This window comes from Denticeps clupeoides, chromosome 5 (assembly GCF_900700375.1).
Source record: "Denticeps clupeoides chromosome 5, fDenClu1.1, whole genome shotgun sequence".
NCBI classification, from domain to species: domain Eukaryota; kingdom Metazoa; phylum Chordata; class Actinopteri; order Clupeiformes; family Denticipitidae; genus Denticeps; species Denticeps clupeoides.
In genome coordinates, this window is record NC_041711.1 from 11,364,212 (window position 1) to 11,381,514 (window position 17,303).

At 44.5% G+C, this 17,303-nt stretch overlaps 1 protein-coding gene across 3 annotated transcripts; it reads left to right on the forward strand.

Annotated features, from left to right (window-relative positions):
* The first annotated feature begins 1,535 nt into the window (after positions 1–1,535).
* Positions 1,536–17,222, forward strand: rspo1 (R-spondin 1). Of its 3 annotated transcripts, none has more exons than XM_028980331.1 (7): positions 1,538–1,725; positions 2,455–2,511; positions 4,739–5,271; positions 8,211–8,402; positions 10,241–10,384; positions 11,225–11,437; positions 15,487–17,222. In XM_028980331.1, exons 3-7 carry the CDS (start codon positions 5,169–5,171, stop codon positions 15,666–15,668), a joined length of 834 nt encoding a protein of 277 aa, XP_028836164.1. In that variant the 5' UTR covers positions 1,538–1,725; positions 2,455–2,511; positions 4,739–5,168; the 3' UTR covers positions 15,669–17,222. The 3 variants fall into 3 exon arrangements, with proteins under 3 accessions (XP_028836167.1, XP_028836164.1, XP_028836165.1); XM_028980332.1 differs by having other exon boundaries at positions 2,455–2,501; XM_028980334.1 differs by lacking the exon at positions 8,211–8,402 and having other exon boundaries at positions 1,536–1,725.
* The last annotated feature ends 81 nt before the right edge of the window (positions 17,223–17,303 follow it).

Genomic DNA, 17,303 nt, shown 5'->3' on the forward strand with positions numbered 1-17,303 from the left:
TCTGTACTGCCAAATACTCTCAAATGCGGCCTTTCAGTTGCAGCTGTCCCCCAAAAGGCGATTCACTGGGACCCATGAAGTGACACAAAGTGGCGCTAAAGATTCTAAGTGTACTGGTTTCACGTTGTTTGAACGTGTTTTATGTACAATCTTTGCTATATTGTGCGTTGATTGCTTTGTTCCTAAATCAAATTCTAATTTACAAGCAGAAGTTCCATAAGCACATGAAGCGGCAATGCTGTTCAGCTCGAAATGTGAAAATAGTTCATTATGACTATGAGAAACTCCATATTTATGGAACATAAAGAGGGGCACTTACAGGAAACCACGCATGTCATGCACTCTAGAAGCCCTCTCTCGTGTGCCCACCCGACAGGAAAATAAACTCACGACAGGTTGTTAAGGGGCTGAATTTGCAACACATGTGCCTATACCATCATCATCATGCGTTTAACTGGCGTAGCATGAACGATGTGTCGTAGCTTTCCTCATCTCGTGAAGAAATGATTGAGGGGAGGTGGGGGGGGGGGTGTGTCCCTGCCGCCTGCTGAAAAACACGTTAAGTATAATTCCATGACATGCAAGATTGGTTTATATGAGGCCAGCTCTGGTGTAAACAATACAAAATCTCTTTAAGGCTGATTGCTGGTCCAAAACTCATTAGCAAACTTTCCTGCTCTTTATTAGTCAGTGGCACGCACTCTCGACCTTGTCCCTGCCTGTGGAGAAGCCGTGCCGGAGACACTGAACGGAGCACAAATGGAGCAGATCAATGACCGTCTGTTGAGGAAGGCATGAAGGGTTCAGGTGGTTGCAGCCAAAAAGCGATCTTGTCTGTGAGGTCTGAGCCGCTGAGACGTGAAAGCAAGTGCTCACTCTCTCTCTCTCTCTCTCTCTCTCTTTTTAGAGCGCCTGCAGTGGGCTTTATGAAAACCAGATGCTCCACACTTTTAAATGTGCAGCTATCTGACCTCCCCTGACTTGGGAGGTCAAGGTCGTATAACAGGCAACCTGAAATGACTCTCAGCTATGAGGATTTCCCGCCATGTTGGGCTCCATTTGGTAAAGTGCCTCCGAAAGCACAACACCATGCCCCAGTAAACAAACATTGTGGAATTTCGTAATAATTTTTTTTGTGCAATAATGTGCAAAAGGACAACATGATTGTTATTCTGAAAATGGAAACAGTTTACGGTGTTACAATATGAAAGGTGTTGCTTTTATAATAAAAATACTATTAATGCATGCAGTCAAGAGTGTTTGATTACAGTCGATTGCTGTGCAGCGTTTTCTGAATTCAGGACAAAGAACCTGCAGGACTGACAATGTCGCTCTGCATTGTGAACTGAAACTCTACATTTCACACATGGTCACCGTGATCTGGACGAAAAGGAGTCACCCTGATGGTGTCATCCAGAAGAGCATCCCTTCCAGGGTCACCCGCAGCACCCCCCCCCCCCACCCCCCACCTCCCTCAGTGGCCCCTCCCACTGTCGGGGGGCGGGGCCAGCGCGGGGCTGGACGCGAACTTCCTGACGCTGAAGGGACGAGGAGAGCCCGAGCTGGATGCTGGACTCACGTGGAAATTGCCTCTGCCTTTCCTCTCCATCCCCGAATATTGAACACATTTCCTTCTTTTTTTTTCTTTTCTTTTTTTTCTTCTTTTTGGAAGTTTGCGTTTTTATCCCGGCGACGCTGCTGATGAAGATGATGATGACGAGCGCGGTGAGTTTCACATCACTTTTACTTTTATTCACTTTTTCATTTTCTTTTCATTTCTACTCCACAGTCAGGTAAACCTGATTCATGCCGTTTATTCATTAAAACTTCACATTTTAACCGTATTTATCTACAACAACAACAAAAAAAAAAAATAGCAGGAGCATGTGGTGTTTGCTAATTTGTGAATTTTACTTTGTAAGATATAGTTACGTTGTATGCATTTTATTCATCACACGTTCAGTAACCTTTTTTGGGGGAAAAAAGTTCGTTTGCGATTTCCATTTTTCAACATTTTCAACATCTCAACAATTCATTTTCACTCAGGCACACACAAATATGACAGACAAGTCTTTATGTAAAAAAACAAATAAATACAATAAAAGGAAGAGTCAAGCGATTAAAGAGTCAAGCTGTGTGCTCCCGACCCTCCTAAAAAGGGGAACGTGGACATTTCCTCCCTTTAAAGGGCGCCTGTCACTCTGAAATACGAGACATCCTAAATGCCCCCATTCGTGTCCATTAGAGACACCCTTATTGCATTAGGGCGCCTTCGCTCCTGCTGCCTGTCGCTCTTCAGGCATCATGTGTATTTAGAGAACGAACAAGCACAGAAACGGCGTATTTATCTTGGCTCCGCAAACAGCGGCGCCCATTTGACAGAACATTTAACAAAATTCTGCCAGAGCCCGAAAATAAACGAGGGTTCCTGCTCTCTTTCTTTCTTTCTTTCAGATTTCCCAGTGACAGAAGGATGTGCAGAAAGGGCGGCCGCTGAGCCGGTAGGCGCGGGTGAGTCTGGGTGGGCCTGCTGCGGGACGGCAGGGGCGAGGAACATCCCACCTTGTTCCACTCCGCACAGGAAGCGATCTGCCGAACTGCCGCGGCCTGCGCCCGCCACGTTCACTGTGCCAGGGGGTCAGGTCGCCGGCGCAGGGCTCGAATCGTGTGCAACTAGTGCAAATTAAGAATTCAATTGGTTTAAAATTAATATAAAAAAAAGTCCTGCGTTTTCTGTATTTGTTTCCTCTGAAGGTCATGCAGCTTTCGTTATAGTCACGAATGCGTGAGACACTTAAATTTTTCCGAGGTTGTGTATTTTTTTATTATTATGATGTTCTGGATGTTTCATAGCTGGACATGAAGTCGTGCTGCATGTTGCTCGGCCTCATTTTCTGTCATAGTCCCACTTCTCAGTCCTTCTCCCAGGGCGATAGATCCTTTTCTGCCGCCGGCCTAAATAATTGATAAATCAAAAGGAGCTGCAAAGCGGGGCAATTTAATCTCCTGACTATTTAATGGCGTTTCAGCCCGCGCTTCAGGTGAGCGCGGTGCTGGGGACGGACGAGGGGGGTCGGCCGCTGCCCCGGGGTCTGTTTAATGGATGAGGAGGCGAGAGCAGAGATGATTACTCACGTGCACGGCAGGGGTCACGGGGGCCTTCGCTGGTGCGCCCGCTATTTATTGCAGCTTTGCTTGGCTGGGATCTGAGACAACTTTTTTTTTTGTTTATTTCATTTAGCAACTTTGGTGTTTATTTGTTCCCAGAAATAGCCTTTGCTTGGAAAAACTCTTGTTTAGCACCCTGGCTTCCATCCTGTAAATCTTGTGCAGTAGTTCTATTTTCTATTTCTATTTGATTGTGTGCTTCCTGTGAAATGTATGGGCTTAATTAAAATAATAAAAAAAAAAAAACATTGCTTTTATGTCAACCCCTCTGTCCTCTAATGAACATGCCTGGTTGATATTTGGAGCCTTTTGTAAATCTAGAACATGATATTTTGCCAGACGTTCACTTTCAGGCACAAGTCAGGTTCGGTGTGGAGAGTGGTTGAAAAATGCAGTTTCTAGCTGCTACGCGTCGTCTCCCGGTCTCCGTCCATTCCCTCCATCCCTCCATTCATTACCTGCTCATTTTCTTAGGACACTCCCCACAAAGCCTGATGGGTGACTGTGCAATTAAATGCTGTCCAGGTCACCATGAATAAGGTTTCACAATGTCATGACGTCCCTCCCAACTGAGGCCTGATGTCGCCTGTCTGGTTGCACCTTCAGCACTCTTAGGACCAATCAGATTTTTTAATTCTTTGCACGAGAAAAAGGATTTTTAAAGACAGAATCTCCTGTTGCGTTTGTTGGTAATTTGCTCAGAGACCATAAGAACACATGCTGCGTAATGTCCAGCTAGATGCCGGCGGCGGTTCGAAATGCGGCGCTGCTCCACGGTATCAATGAAGCCTTCCGTCACCAAATATGGGCCAAAGTATGACGTCCCTCCACCCATCACCCTTCCATAGACTGAACCCCATGCCGCTGACCTGCTCAGCCCTTCTTCTCCTGTCCTGGGAAAGACGGGAACGGAGTAGTGTGTGTTGGAACTGAGCAAACATGTTTTTCTAGTCATCACCCCGTCTTCTGAAAATGGCAGTTCAGAGTGCAGTGACCAACAAGTATTTGTGGTATTGTCGAGTTTTTCCTCGGTTTGGTTTTGTTTGCTTCCCCGTGCGAAGTCTGCGAGTGATTTGGCAGAATCAGGTGTAATTTCTGATGCCCGCCTCCGTCCGCCTCCTGGCAGGGTCGGCGTGAGGACGGCGCGGTCGGCTTGTGGCTGGAGTGCTGAGCTGGCGCGCTGCTCCGCGTTTGTTCTGTGCCCCCCCCCCCCCCTCCCCACGCACGATTGGCCAAACAGAATCAGTCAAAACTCTCGGGCCCAAATTCAACTTCGGCCCGTCCTAATCACGTTCTACCGCCTCTGAGGAAAAAGATTGGTAATGAACGTAACGTGTGCTAACGACAGGGGCAACGCTCACCACCATCCTTTCACGGGATTCGCTGCTGCTCACTGAAAGGATATAAGTCTTTTGCGGAGCGCTTTGTTGTCCGAGTTATAAAATTGAAGCTGATAGCATGAAACAGGGCATCTCCCTTTGCCGAGTTCTGGGACTTTCTTCTGATGTTCTGGATGTTTCTCTCTCTCTCTCTCTCTCTCTCTCTCTCTCTCGCTCTCTCTCTCCTGCAGGTCTTGGAGCTGGCAGCAGTCTTGTCACGCACAGGAGTCCAGGAGTCTTTCTCCATCCCTCTTTTTCTAGCGCTCCCTCTCCTCCCCCTGGTGTCTCTAATAAGACACACGCTCCCGGGCTGCGGCGCTCACAGACGCCAGCGCTCCAAGCTCGGCCTTTTCCCCTCGGCGCTGCCCACCTTCATGGGTTGAAGGGGGCCGCCTTCTCCCCGCCAACGCATCCGACCCAGCGTCCGATGGTGCTCTGCCCCCTCTTCACGCTCTCACCGTCCACGCTATGGACTCGTAGCCCCACCAGCAGCACCAGCCTCCTCCTCCTCCTCCGCCGAAGGGAAGTAGAGGTCCCAGGGTAGGTGGAAGAGGGCGGCCTCGGCAAGATCTGCGCACGTGTGAAGGGGTGGAGGACCCCGGTGGCGGGGCAGCAGGGACTATGCAGCTGGAACTACTGGCGCTGGTGGTGATAATTCTCAGCTCCATGGGTCACAGCAGTGACAGTAACCTCAAACTGGCCAAAGAACGGCGGCAGAGACGGAGTGAGTCGTCGTCCCCCCCCCACACACACACACACACTGATAGTCCTTATCCATTCATTCAGCACAATGTCTTTATATATGTTTAAAATTGTGGATTATAAATCCCTTTAATGTGTGGTGCCTTGGCGGTTAATTGCCACTATTTCACAGTTTTAGAGCTTACACAGGGCTGCTGGCAGCAATAGCACAGGCTGACCTGGCGCGGGTGCCTGACAACTGTGCCCGACACCTTATGCCGACAGGCGAGACAGTACACGCCCCCCCCCCAAAAAAAAACTGCAGTGGGCACTAGCTTCATGGTGGAGCTGGAAAGGTTTAACGCAATACGTTTTCCGTTAAAAGTGTCCCACGCCTCCACCTGTGACGATTATGGCCACACTGCTCGCGGTTTCACTCTAGGTGATGTAGCGGAGGAATGAACCACGTTACCTCACTTCCGGGGTCGGGTGGTGTGAGTAGCAGCTCCGTCTGAAGGTCTGAAGCAGGGATCAGAGGAGGCAAAGGTCATGCGAGGTCAGACACTGGTTCTGTCAGATTGGAGTAGCGAACTGGAAGACTTCTCTGCCACACACAGGTTTTGGATTTGATTTTTGTTGTGTGTTTGTCTGCGGTTTAACCAAAGTGCAGCGTGAATCGTCTGACTGCCACTGTCAGGAGCTTTAGGCCCAGATGTTAAAAAGTCAGAACTAAACTGGTTTTTATGATTCGTGTATTTCAAACACAGATCAGCTCGTTCATCAGCAGTTGGCTTATGCTTGTTATTTTGCACATGCAACACATTCTTGAAGAACAAACCTGGACAGAGGAGCCCTAGCCAAGAACCCTGATCTATAATTTCAAAGAAATATTTACATTTTGAAACACTGCTCTAATTTAATCAAGCCAAAATCTGAACTGAAAATCCACGATGCTTAGATCATGCTTACCTAGCTGAAACCCTGACGTCAGTTTTTGCAGAGCATCTAGAAACCCAATTGGTTCACAGGAATTCAGCGTCTTCATATTTCTCTTTTATTTGGCTTCCTGGGGCCAGGACCCGCAGAGGAACTTAAGTGAGGCATAAATCAGTTAAATGCAAACATGCAGGGCTATAATCCACCATTTAGCTAAAATGTGTTGGACTGAGATTATATCCGGGCACTTTTAATAAGCATTAGAGCAACTGCTGGGCAGTAAATTAATGGTGGTAGCTGAACCGGGCTAGACGCCGAATCTTCTTTTAAAGTACACTCTTGGCCAGACTGTCTTTGTCTGGGGGAAAAAACTGGTCTTGTTATCAGTGAATCACTGAAAGTCGACCACTTTCTCTGTGGTGACTAGTCAGCAAGTCACATATTTTTACTTGTAAAAACACATGCAAGCTTGAGCAACAGTGGATTCTTGGCCAGACCAGAGTCCTGGTCTTATCCATTTTACATTTTAAAGACAGAGCTATTATGTTAATAGACTGACTGCACATTTAGAAATTACTAATACAAATAACATAAATTAATACAATTAGAACATCTTTAGTACTTAAGGGTGTACCAGAATGCATTGAATTGTGGTACAATATGGCAAATGACTGTTATTTTATGAATGGTCATTGGCATTGGCATAGTATCAGGTTGACTTAGGTGACATTTCCATATACCATCCAATAAAAAATATAATTGGAACAAATATGTGTTTTTATTAATTGCACTCCTTCCTAATTGTATGTAATTCTATTTAATATTCTAAAAAAAAAATTTTCAATGATACGCTGTAGACAAGTTTGTGTAAATTTGTATTAACAGCACTACAACATGTCTATCCCGACCCACCACATCCCACCTCAGTACTTCTCATGCCCAGTCATGTTGCTTTGTCTGTGATCCTCTGTCCCTGCAAATTCAGCGCTGCTGAATTGTTCTGGCATGTTTTTAACGTTTTTACCATGGTTTTATCTTCTTGAGACAGCAGCAGATGAATTGTGTGTATATTTAGCACCGATAGTGCACCAGCACCCATGAATCAACTCTGATGATTGCATTTTCAGCTCCAACTGGCCCCTAGAAACAGGAAATGCTCCCTGACACCATCTCCAAACCATAATTTCAGTTCTCTGCATGTATTTGTTTATTTGTTCATCTTTTACCAAAAGTTTGGGGATGTTTCTGAGAAGGAGAAGTGTAAATATGTTTGTATGAGTTACAGTCTGCCTGATCGTGGATCTGTTTAAAGTCATTTTCTGGAGAATGGGATGGTGGGTTGGTCAGGTTCTGTCATAGCCAAGCCATTCCATGCTGACCTCTCCAGGCCCCAGTGTGATATAACAGCCTGGTTTGGAATATACCGGGGTAGGCTGTCAGGTCCAAGACTCCAGGACAATCTGTTTAGAATCTCCAATGAGTAAAAAACAGTGAGAAGTTGCTCAAACTTAGATATCTGGCATGGCCTAGGCAGATTAATGTGAAATTCAACTCTTCATTGTTGTTTTTGGACCTGTGGTTTCATTGTTCATTTCATTTCATGTCGTGTTCAGGAACTTTAACCTTGTTTTCCTCTCAAAACTTCTATATAGGAACAAAAAGTTGATCAATCAGTTGATCAACAATGATTTTATTAGTCGGTGAAGTTGTTGGATTTTTGCTTTGAGAAAATGATTTGTGTTTGTACATAAAAATGAGTTTTAGAAGTGTTGAAATAAACAAGTTGCTATTAATCTTATTACATAAAAGAAATGAACATTTTTATTTGTATTGACTTTACAGCAAGAAACAAGCCACCAATTACAAACCTTCTGAAACCTTGTTCACATTAGGCAGTTTGCTTTTAAAGGGTGCCATCTTTTGGAGATGTTTCTGGTGCACCCTGCTCATGTTGTTTTTCATCTGTGACAAAAATCGAATCAAATTGTACATCTTTGAATATTTAAAATTAATTTTAAAGCCTCCTTTTTTCACATTTTCCCACAGTAAGTACCGAAGTTCCACCATCTTGCTCCAATGGCTGTGAGAACTGCTCAGAATACAATGGCTGTCTGAAGTGCAGACCTCGCCTTTTCTTTCTCCTGGAGCGGAATGACATCCGCCAGACGGGTGTTTGCCTTGCTTCTTGCCCCGTTGGGTACTTTGGGATCCGAAACCCCGACATGAACAAGTGTGCCCGTGAGTTTCACTGTGATTTTTCCCACAGAACACTCTCATCTCTCTGTAATTGAACACTTTGATCTCTTCTGTCTTATTATTTAGTACCAGGTCTGCACAAATTATCTGACAAACAAACACGCAAACAAAACAAGTCGTTTAGTACCTCATTGCCGTGACGACGTCCTCCGTAAATGGAGGGGTAATTACGCATTTTCCTGATTCCCTGCGCCAACACTGTCCAGTGCTCTGTTTTCTCTTATTCTTGGTGAGAAACAGGTTGTAAGGGAAAAGATCCAACGTGGAACAGCACCAGTGCTGTAGGGATGTCTGTGTTATTATTTTGATCCGTATCCACACAGTTTACACCAGTTCAAAATAGACTTTGTTGATCCTCTGCTGTCTAAGAACCCATGGTTTGCCCATAAATACCATTTGGTATTTCCCATAAAGACCATTTGGAGATTTACATTGGCTCTTGAGAACCATATACGTCTAGAGGTCTTCTAGAACCAATCAGTAATGTGATTATGTCAAGTAGATTTGTTTCTAAACCAAAAGAAATGGGAGCGACTAGTCATGCAGGCTTTACTTTTAAGCAATGAGCCCGTACTGAGCCATTGGGAGACATTATATAATATTACATTTCAATATTTCATTTAATTCGCTGTTGGACTACTTCAGTCAACACCTATCGTGTCAGATATTTTCATTATGCATGCACAGAAAAGCATTCAGTATAGAAGAGCTCTCTGATGCATAAAGAATGATTTTTATATTGACTGCTAGAAAAGGTCCAACTCTCATACATAAGTCATATGTGTATATGAAAACATGCTGATAAAAACATGTTCATTTAGGAATGATTAACTATAAAGATTAGAGGTTATTAAGCACCCCCCCCCCAACTCATGGTTGAAAGACCTCACAGTTTTCAACCAGACTTCTGCAGCCCCTTGGAAATTCACGGACCGTAATTATTCAATCAGCAATGAACATTTGATATGTCTCCATATCCCCTAGATGTCTTGTTAGCAACATTTGTTTTGCATTACGGGTACATTTGTAAACAGTTCAGCACAAAAGTATTTGCTCCAAACATTACTAATGTCAAATTTACTTGTCAAGAGTTAAAAGGAATAATTGAGAGCAGATTACCATTAAGAAGGCCCAGAGGCCTTATAATATTACAAGCCATTGAAAGGCATCTCTGTCATACTATAACACCTGTAAGCCACCTGAAAGCTATGCATCTTATAATTATGCATCATAGGGATTTTGTTGAGGTTATTTATTTTTTTCTCTTCGGAGCAAAAGAAGAGAATGAACTAAAAACTGGCTCCGTTATTCCAGAATAAGATAATGATGATAATTTGAAAGAAGGGAGATGCAGATGGACTCTGGTAAGTATGTGTCTGCTTTTCATTCCGTCTGTGTCCATAATAGCCCCAATTTGAAGTAGTTTGTTTGTTTGACTGGTGAGGCAAAGCTGGAAATGGGTGAGTTGAGGTGTGCTGAGATCCGCAGGGGTTTGCTGACGCTCGGCAACTGGTCTTTCTAGAGCTAAACATATATCGCAATTATTCCAATATGTTGTCAGGAAATCCTGTGCCCAGAAAGGCTTTCAAGGACATATTTCAATCCTGGGATTAAACACATGATCCTTGGCAAAACGTTTAAAGAGGCTGCTACTAGATATGAATCACGAAGTGGATAAAATAATTAAACACTTTAATGTTTTCAGTGTGGGTGGCAAAATTATATAATATGGGTCACCACTAAGCAGAAATGTATTATTTTGACAGACTGGCCGACTGGCATTTTGATGTTTTTCCCCCTCCCTCCCGTTTTCTTTGCAGAATGTAAAATAGAAAATTGTGAAGAGTGCTTCAGTCGAAATTTTTGCACAAAGTGTAAGGAGGGCTTGTATTCACACAGAGGGCGATGTTACACCAGCTGCCCTGATGGCTTCAGCACAGCCAATGGCACCATGGAGTGTGCGGGTGAGTGACCTTTGACCTCTAGAGTCCGTCCTAGTGGGTGGGGTGCGTTGGATTATCACTTTGCGTGAAACTGTATGTGTATCGTACCATCAGGAATGAACACATTTAAGAAATGTATTAATTCCAGTTCAACGCTCACAGGATATAACCACACATCCATCACAAGTCTTTACCTTGGGACACCCCCTCTCCTCCCTGATTAGTCCCCTAATTCTGCTTTTTCTCTTCCTTGCTATTTCTCAATAGCAGCTAGCGTGGCCTGGGGTTTTGGAGGAAGGCCTGCTGGATGATAAGGGCTTTTATTGATTCCTTTTGAAAATTGTCCTGTCATAAGTAAGCAAACACAGTGCTAATAGTGTAACTGAGCTGGCCTGTGAAAGATGACTCTGGACCTCTGGGGTGACATTCTGGCTCTACCCTCATTCTCCTACCTTCATTCCAAACTCCTTATCGTACATTTTCTCCTTGTGATTGTTTTTGGCACTGTCCACTTTCATCCAACCACCCTTTCCCCACACTTTTGGGGGGAAAAAACTTCCAGAAGCTCTAAAGAAGAGGGGAAAGTGGAGTTGTACTTCTTCCCACAACTACAATCTGCTCAAACCAGATGGAGTCAGCATTTGACAGCATATCATGACTAAAAATGAACACAACCTTAACACAATCCCCCCCTGCATCTCTAAGCAAAAAAAAAATGGTTAAAAGTGATGGTGAGTGATATCTGTTATTAAAGGTCGAACCTGTCTGTCAGTACACGTAATCTGCATCAGACTGGTCAGTTGAGCGTTTGTGAAGAGGCTGCTATATGTTCCCTTCTCTGCTCTTTTACATCACATGCAGTGCAGTGTGAGTTGGGGGAATGGAGCGCATGGGGGCCGTGCATGAAGAAGAACAAGACGTGCGGCTTCAAGAAGGGCAGCCAGACTCGGCTGAGGGAACCGGTTCAGGCCCTCAGCTCCTTCTCCACCTCTGGACCCCCAGCCCAATCCACCTGCTCCCCGGAGTCCGAGACGCAGAGGTGCGCTGTGCCAAGGAGGGTTCCCTGTGTGAGAGGTGAGCATCCAGCGGACCTTATCGCATGGACCTCCTGCATGATAGGAAGAATTTAGTGGGGGTCCTAGCCGGGGTCCTATTGAACCAGTAGCAGAATCTATTCGCTCACAGAAAGAGTCGCTCTTGACAAGGGTCTCTGCCAAACGCCGTAGATGTAACTGAGCGATAATGGTGCTCATTCATAATGGAACAATTGGCAGTAAGCGGATATCCAAAGTGGAGTCAAGCATCCATAACACAAATAAGGACAGGATTTCACTGTCCAGGATATTTGGCACAGTCCTGTCCAAATCTTCCAAACATGAGGGTTGCACCTGAAAATGACATAAACAAACATGTGAATATTGCAGAAAACGAACAAAGACTGCTGAAATCTAAGCTTTTCATCGCTGGAAAATGATCTGAGAGGACATGCTTGTTTGTTTTTGAGTTCTCTGCGGCATAAGGTTTTCGTTGATCTGATGTTGAGGGCCCTCGAAAATGAGATTGGGGTCACATGAGACTTGGCACAAGTGCAGGAGATGCTAATCTCCTCTAACCATGCCGATGCATTGATAAGAGGTTACAAGCTTCACTCATAATTCATCCCGCTGTTTACATTCGTTCTTGAGATACTGCGATCGCTGTAGATATTGATTTACTGTAACGTTTTGGCCGGGAAAGGTATTTATTTAACACTGAATATTGCCCCAGAGCCTTGTTTTTTGAGGTTTATTAGAAAAGCAAAATGAAAGCCCTCTTACGTGGACAGCTTGTTCTCGCAAACATTGAAATTTTCTGCTTAAGCAATAAAATGGCCTCTAATAAAACAAGAGAGAGAGAGAACAACAGGAGAGCTGGGCCAGGTTAGGCTGCATGGATTTTGGGTTTCTCACACTCTCTCGCCCTATCCAATGATGAAGATGTTTCGTTCCCATGCTGCTTACTTTTAACACCGGTTGAGCAGTGTTCCTCCATGTCCACTCTAGAAGTTTGATGTCTTTGTCAGTGGTGTGGTCACACTAAACGTACTAAAAGAACCAGTAGATAAGGTCCCTTGTCTGGAGCGCTCTTTTGTGGAGACTGGTGGAATGTCTGCTTAACGCCTTTAGGAGACACGGGTTCTATGCTGGAGAGCTTCTGACTGCAGCTTTTGAGAAATGAGAGGCAAATTTACACTGCTTGACACCCGCATCGTGGAAAGAATTTCCCAGCCTGGGTTCGCAAGAATAATTAACAGTGAAATATTATAAACTGGCCCATTAAAGAGCTATGCCGCCTGCTAGACTGTAAACTTGGCGCTCGCTTGTCAGGAAGACAGGGTGCAGAGGTTCCTCGGAACTGATGGGCCTTGACATGGGAAAATGTCGGCAATTGGCAGTCAATCTCACCCTGCCAGGCGGGGAGATTGAGAGGTGAGACTCGCGTGCTGAAAGATTTGCTGTCCAGGGCTCTCGCTGCATGTTTGCCATTAGCTTCGGCTTATGTTCTCCATCCAGATTTGGTAATGCGAAAATGGGAAATAAGTGCCCTGCGCGGCCTCGCGGGAATTAACGCACTTCTTTTGCAAATTGACTCATAGGCAGTGTGTGTCTTGACCTCCGTCTTGTGCATGAATGTGTTCGGGTGCTAATTTAGGTAGGCGGTGAATATATCGGCATGAATTGGCCGACGGGGCCGCTGTAAAAACCACAGGAGGCAGCGCTTGTATAACAGCGGTGATTTAGTGGTCTGCAGATCTCACGCTTTTGTGTCGATTTGGCCGTTTTTCTTTCTTTTTCCTTCCTGTAGCTTAATGAATGGGTTTGCACGAAAACAGAATTTGCTAAGCGCGTGATTGCCTTTGTCAGGCAACAGTGTTTGGCTTAGATTGAGTGTAGCCACATTCGCCACTGCTATAAATGAACAGAGCCTTCGAACGTCTCTGTCACTGTTTTTATCCGGGAAGATGAAAGGAGGGCTATGAATCCTGGTCTGGTTTCCCCCATCTGACCCTTGTGGTATCTTTATTTGAATTAGTCCTTTAGGCGTGTTTCACCTAAATGTTCCCCGATATCTCAGAGAGGCCTTCTTTGAGCATTCATGAAGATGAATGAATGCGTCGTGCCAAAGGTGGGTTAAATATGAATTAGTAACACCTAACAAGTGAATTAGAGCGTGACACATTTGAACTTTGCGCTCCCTCCAGAATTTTGAAATCCGGGCGAAGTTATAAAAACAGATATGAAGTTAATGGGCCTGTGTGGAAACTTGGGCCCGGGCTGGAGGACGGGGCCGGCCGGCGTAAGCAGCTGCCTCCGTAAGGCTCTTGTCATCAAACACGCAGCAAATGCTCTCCAGCCCTGTACGAGTGTTGATTCTGTATCCAGGGAACACCGAAACTCGCAACACAGAGTTCATAACAGCCATCAGTCAGCGGAGAGGCCCAGACTCCCTGCTTACGGTAGTGGTACCGGAGTCGCTGGAGAAAGCGCTTGGAAATGCTCTTTGATTTCTTCCAGTTGTCCTTCTTCTCTCTGCTTTATCTCTTTTTTGTCCTTCTTTAAAAAGATCCTGACCAGTCATTATTTCTGCTCTAGCCGATTCGCACAAAACCCCGCAACAATTTTTCATCGAGTGATATTTTTCACACTGTTGTCTCCTTTTCGATAGCGTGAGAGCGATTTTGCAGCTGTGCAGCGTGAGCCAGCAGGGGTCCTCGCGAAAATGTTTAAATATTGTTTGCCTTCCAGATTTTCTCTCTTCTCTAAGTGTGTGTGTGTGTGTATGTGTGTGTCTGTACTCTTGCAGCAGCATAATTCTTATCTACCACCCAAACCAAATTGGTTTCCTTTCGACCCAAGGGCACCAAAGGCCTCCGCTAATGGTTGTTTGTGTGGGCGCCGGTGTTATGCACTTAAAACTTGTGACAGGCGTGAACTCGGAGGCAAGTGGAGGGCGAGAGAGAGGTGGCGGGGCCGAGCGAAAGGAGCTCTTACCATGGCCAACTTGACTGTTTACAAGGGCCATTACATTGAGTCATCTGTAGCCCCGGCAAGTGTTAAGATATCCAGTCTTCACAAGGGCTTGATTATTATTTTCTGCGCCGTAGTTATGGTGCAGAGAGGACTGGTGTGTGTAGCCTGTCACCGTTCCTCAGCGGAAAGGAAAGTGTGTCAGGGTGGTCCCACCATCAGCACCACTCACCTATTGTCTCACATGGGATCATTTTCACCAGGTCTACATACAATTGTGCCACAGTCACACCAGAACAAGCATTGTCAGAGGGCTTCTGGTCTCCTGTCAGTTTCTCTGTCAGCGACAGATCCCAAAATATGGCGCCAGGCATAAGAAGGTAGACATAGCACACATACTCTCATAGTACCTGACACATAAAATATCATGTACTTGTCACATCATGTCACTAATTCCACTGATGAGGACAGCCTAGCTTGGAACAGGTGACATTCCAAGTAGGAACATAGTGAGCTGGGTGGAGTAAAAACTTTGAATTGAGTTCAGGTAGGAGGGTGCAGATCTTTCAGCATCATTTGGGTGGGCATGGGTGGCCAGTGGAGGTCTATGAGCAGCAGAGTGCCTCCGCAGTCTTGGCCATCTGTGAGATCTAACATTTACAGTTATTAAATTTAATATATTATCTGATTACATATTATTAAATGTTGTCTATACCATTTATCCAATCTGTGACTTGTCTAGAGGTCCCATGACATAAAATATTACACCGTATCTGAAGTCCGTTTCCGAAATTCAGTGCAGAATTACAGACATTTTGAATTAGTTCCACAATAAGATTTACACAGGATCCGCCTTTTCGGTGTCTGTATCTTTAAATGCTAATGAGGAAAAGAGAACAAATTCCAGATCCGGCCGTCTGAGCTGCCGCTCTCTGAACGGCGAAGCAGAATGACTAAAGCACGCTTTACAGCTATCGCCATTTCAAGCCACTGCAGAACCATAGACAGGCTAGCGGGAACTCGTATTAATGTTCTCACAAAAGTGAAATTTTCATGTCAGGGGACTTTTAACTAATGCCAGACTAAAAGTTTTTATTAAACATTGTATATTTACAGGGGGCGGCAAGAAAAAGAATGAGAGGCACGAGGGCCAGAGGAACCATGAGAAATCAGGTGGCAAGAACCGAGGCCGGGAGGCTAAAGAGAAAAGCAGAGGAAGAGCAGGGGGAGGACGGAGGAAGAAGTCCCGTGCCACTGCTGCCCCTGTTACCACCCTCAGCCCGATCTCCGGAACCTAACCTGCCCTGCGGTAGTGAGAACGCTGCTGGCAAAGAGTGCAAATGGAAAGTCCAGGCCCGCTGCAGAGACACAGCGTTGTGAGAGTGTCTGATTGGATGGCGAAGACTATCCGTGCTGCTACACATTCTAGACAATGCTCTTATAAAGAGAACTGGAGGATTGCTGCAATAAATAAATAAAAATATATACATGTGAACTAAAGTTTCGAGTGAAGTGGAAGACAACCTAGTAGTAGGTAAATAGAAACTACTACAAAAAAAAAAGGGTGTCCAGTTGGAAATGGTGAGTGGTGGTGGAGGATATCCCAGCTGGAAACAAACTCTTTCTTGTTTTGACTAAAATAATTTAATCAAAGAACTACAGAATGCTGTGCCCAGAAATTGTGGAAGACACTGAAATAATGGAATAAAAGAAACGGCAAGGCACTGCATTGTTTAGGGTGTCATAAACCCATTAACATTTTTTGTTGTTTCCTTAATCGTTGAGTTTCCATTCAGATCTTGGCTGACCTCTAGACATGACAGGTAGCAAACAGACGTAGTAGGGGAAATTAACAGCATTTAGACGCTTTATTACTATGTCTTTTTATTATGTGATGAAACAAGAAAGGCACTGGAAATAAATTGTGGTTTGCTGAAAAAAAAGCTATATATAAAAAACATAAAAAACAGGGCAGTAATGAGTCAAACAAATCCTTGTCTCTTGTGCTCAAAGTCCATTGCTTAGCTTTTTTTTCAAGTAAATGAAGTCTTAATTACAAACAAAACCTTGTCTTATGTAAAAAAAAAAAAAAATGAACCATGAATTGAACCATGAGGGCTTTTATGTGTTCTGTGACTATTTTTGGTGTGTGTTTGTTTGTGTGTGTGTGTGTGTGTGTGTGTGTATGTAATTGTATAGAGCTTGCGCATTTGTTTGCAAGATCTTGTGGAGCAGTAACTACACATTTACTGTGTCTATGGGTGGGATGCATGTCCAAACACAGAAAGTTTTGGCCTGGCTCAGTGAAAACAGGCCAATGGAAACAAATATTATCAGCACAGTTAATCAAATGGCTCATTAATCATAATTCTGGTTTTATATTTGTATATATATGTGTGTGTGTGTGCCATCTTCATACAGCTGCTCTGTATTCATACATGTACATTTGCCATATTGCAAAGCCTTATAGTTCTGTTCTGCAAAGGATCTAGCTGCATGTTTCTGGTCATTTTTAGCTGATAGGATCGCTCCCTATTAGTCATTTTGAAAGCCCTGGATCTGTTTGCCACACACACACACAGTATTAGCTTCACTATGCACACACGTGATGTGACACTGAAAACTGATGATGACTGGTTATATACTGTACATACAGTAGGTCAGATAATTGTATACCGTACTATTACCAAGAAAGTTCTGGATGCAATGGATAGTGAAGAAATGTACTTTAAATAAAATTCTATTCACATCTGAAAAATGCAAAATGTTTTGAGTGCACTGCCAATAATTTCATGGCTATTGTGCATTATCTGTGCTTTGTCAACATTAAACACCGAAACAGCCGTCTGTGAGGAGGATGTTGTATTTGCTTTTCATTCACAGGGCAAAAATGAGTTAAAATCGGGAGAGATGCAGCACACATGGTCAGCGAT

Coding starts and splice junctions, on each gene's coding strand:
- rspo1 (XM_028980331.1), top strand. CDS start 5,169: ATGCAGCTGGAACTACTGGCGCTGGTGGTGATAATTCTCAGCTCCATG. Junction 8,403..10,240: donor CGACATGAACAAGTGTGCCC/GTGAGTTTCACT, acceptor TTTTCTTTGCAG/AATGTAAAATAGAAAATTGT. Junction 11,438..15,486: donor GAGGGTTCCCTGTGTGAGAG/GTGAGCATCCAG, acceptor GTATATTTACAG/GGGGCGGCAAGAAAAAGAAT.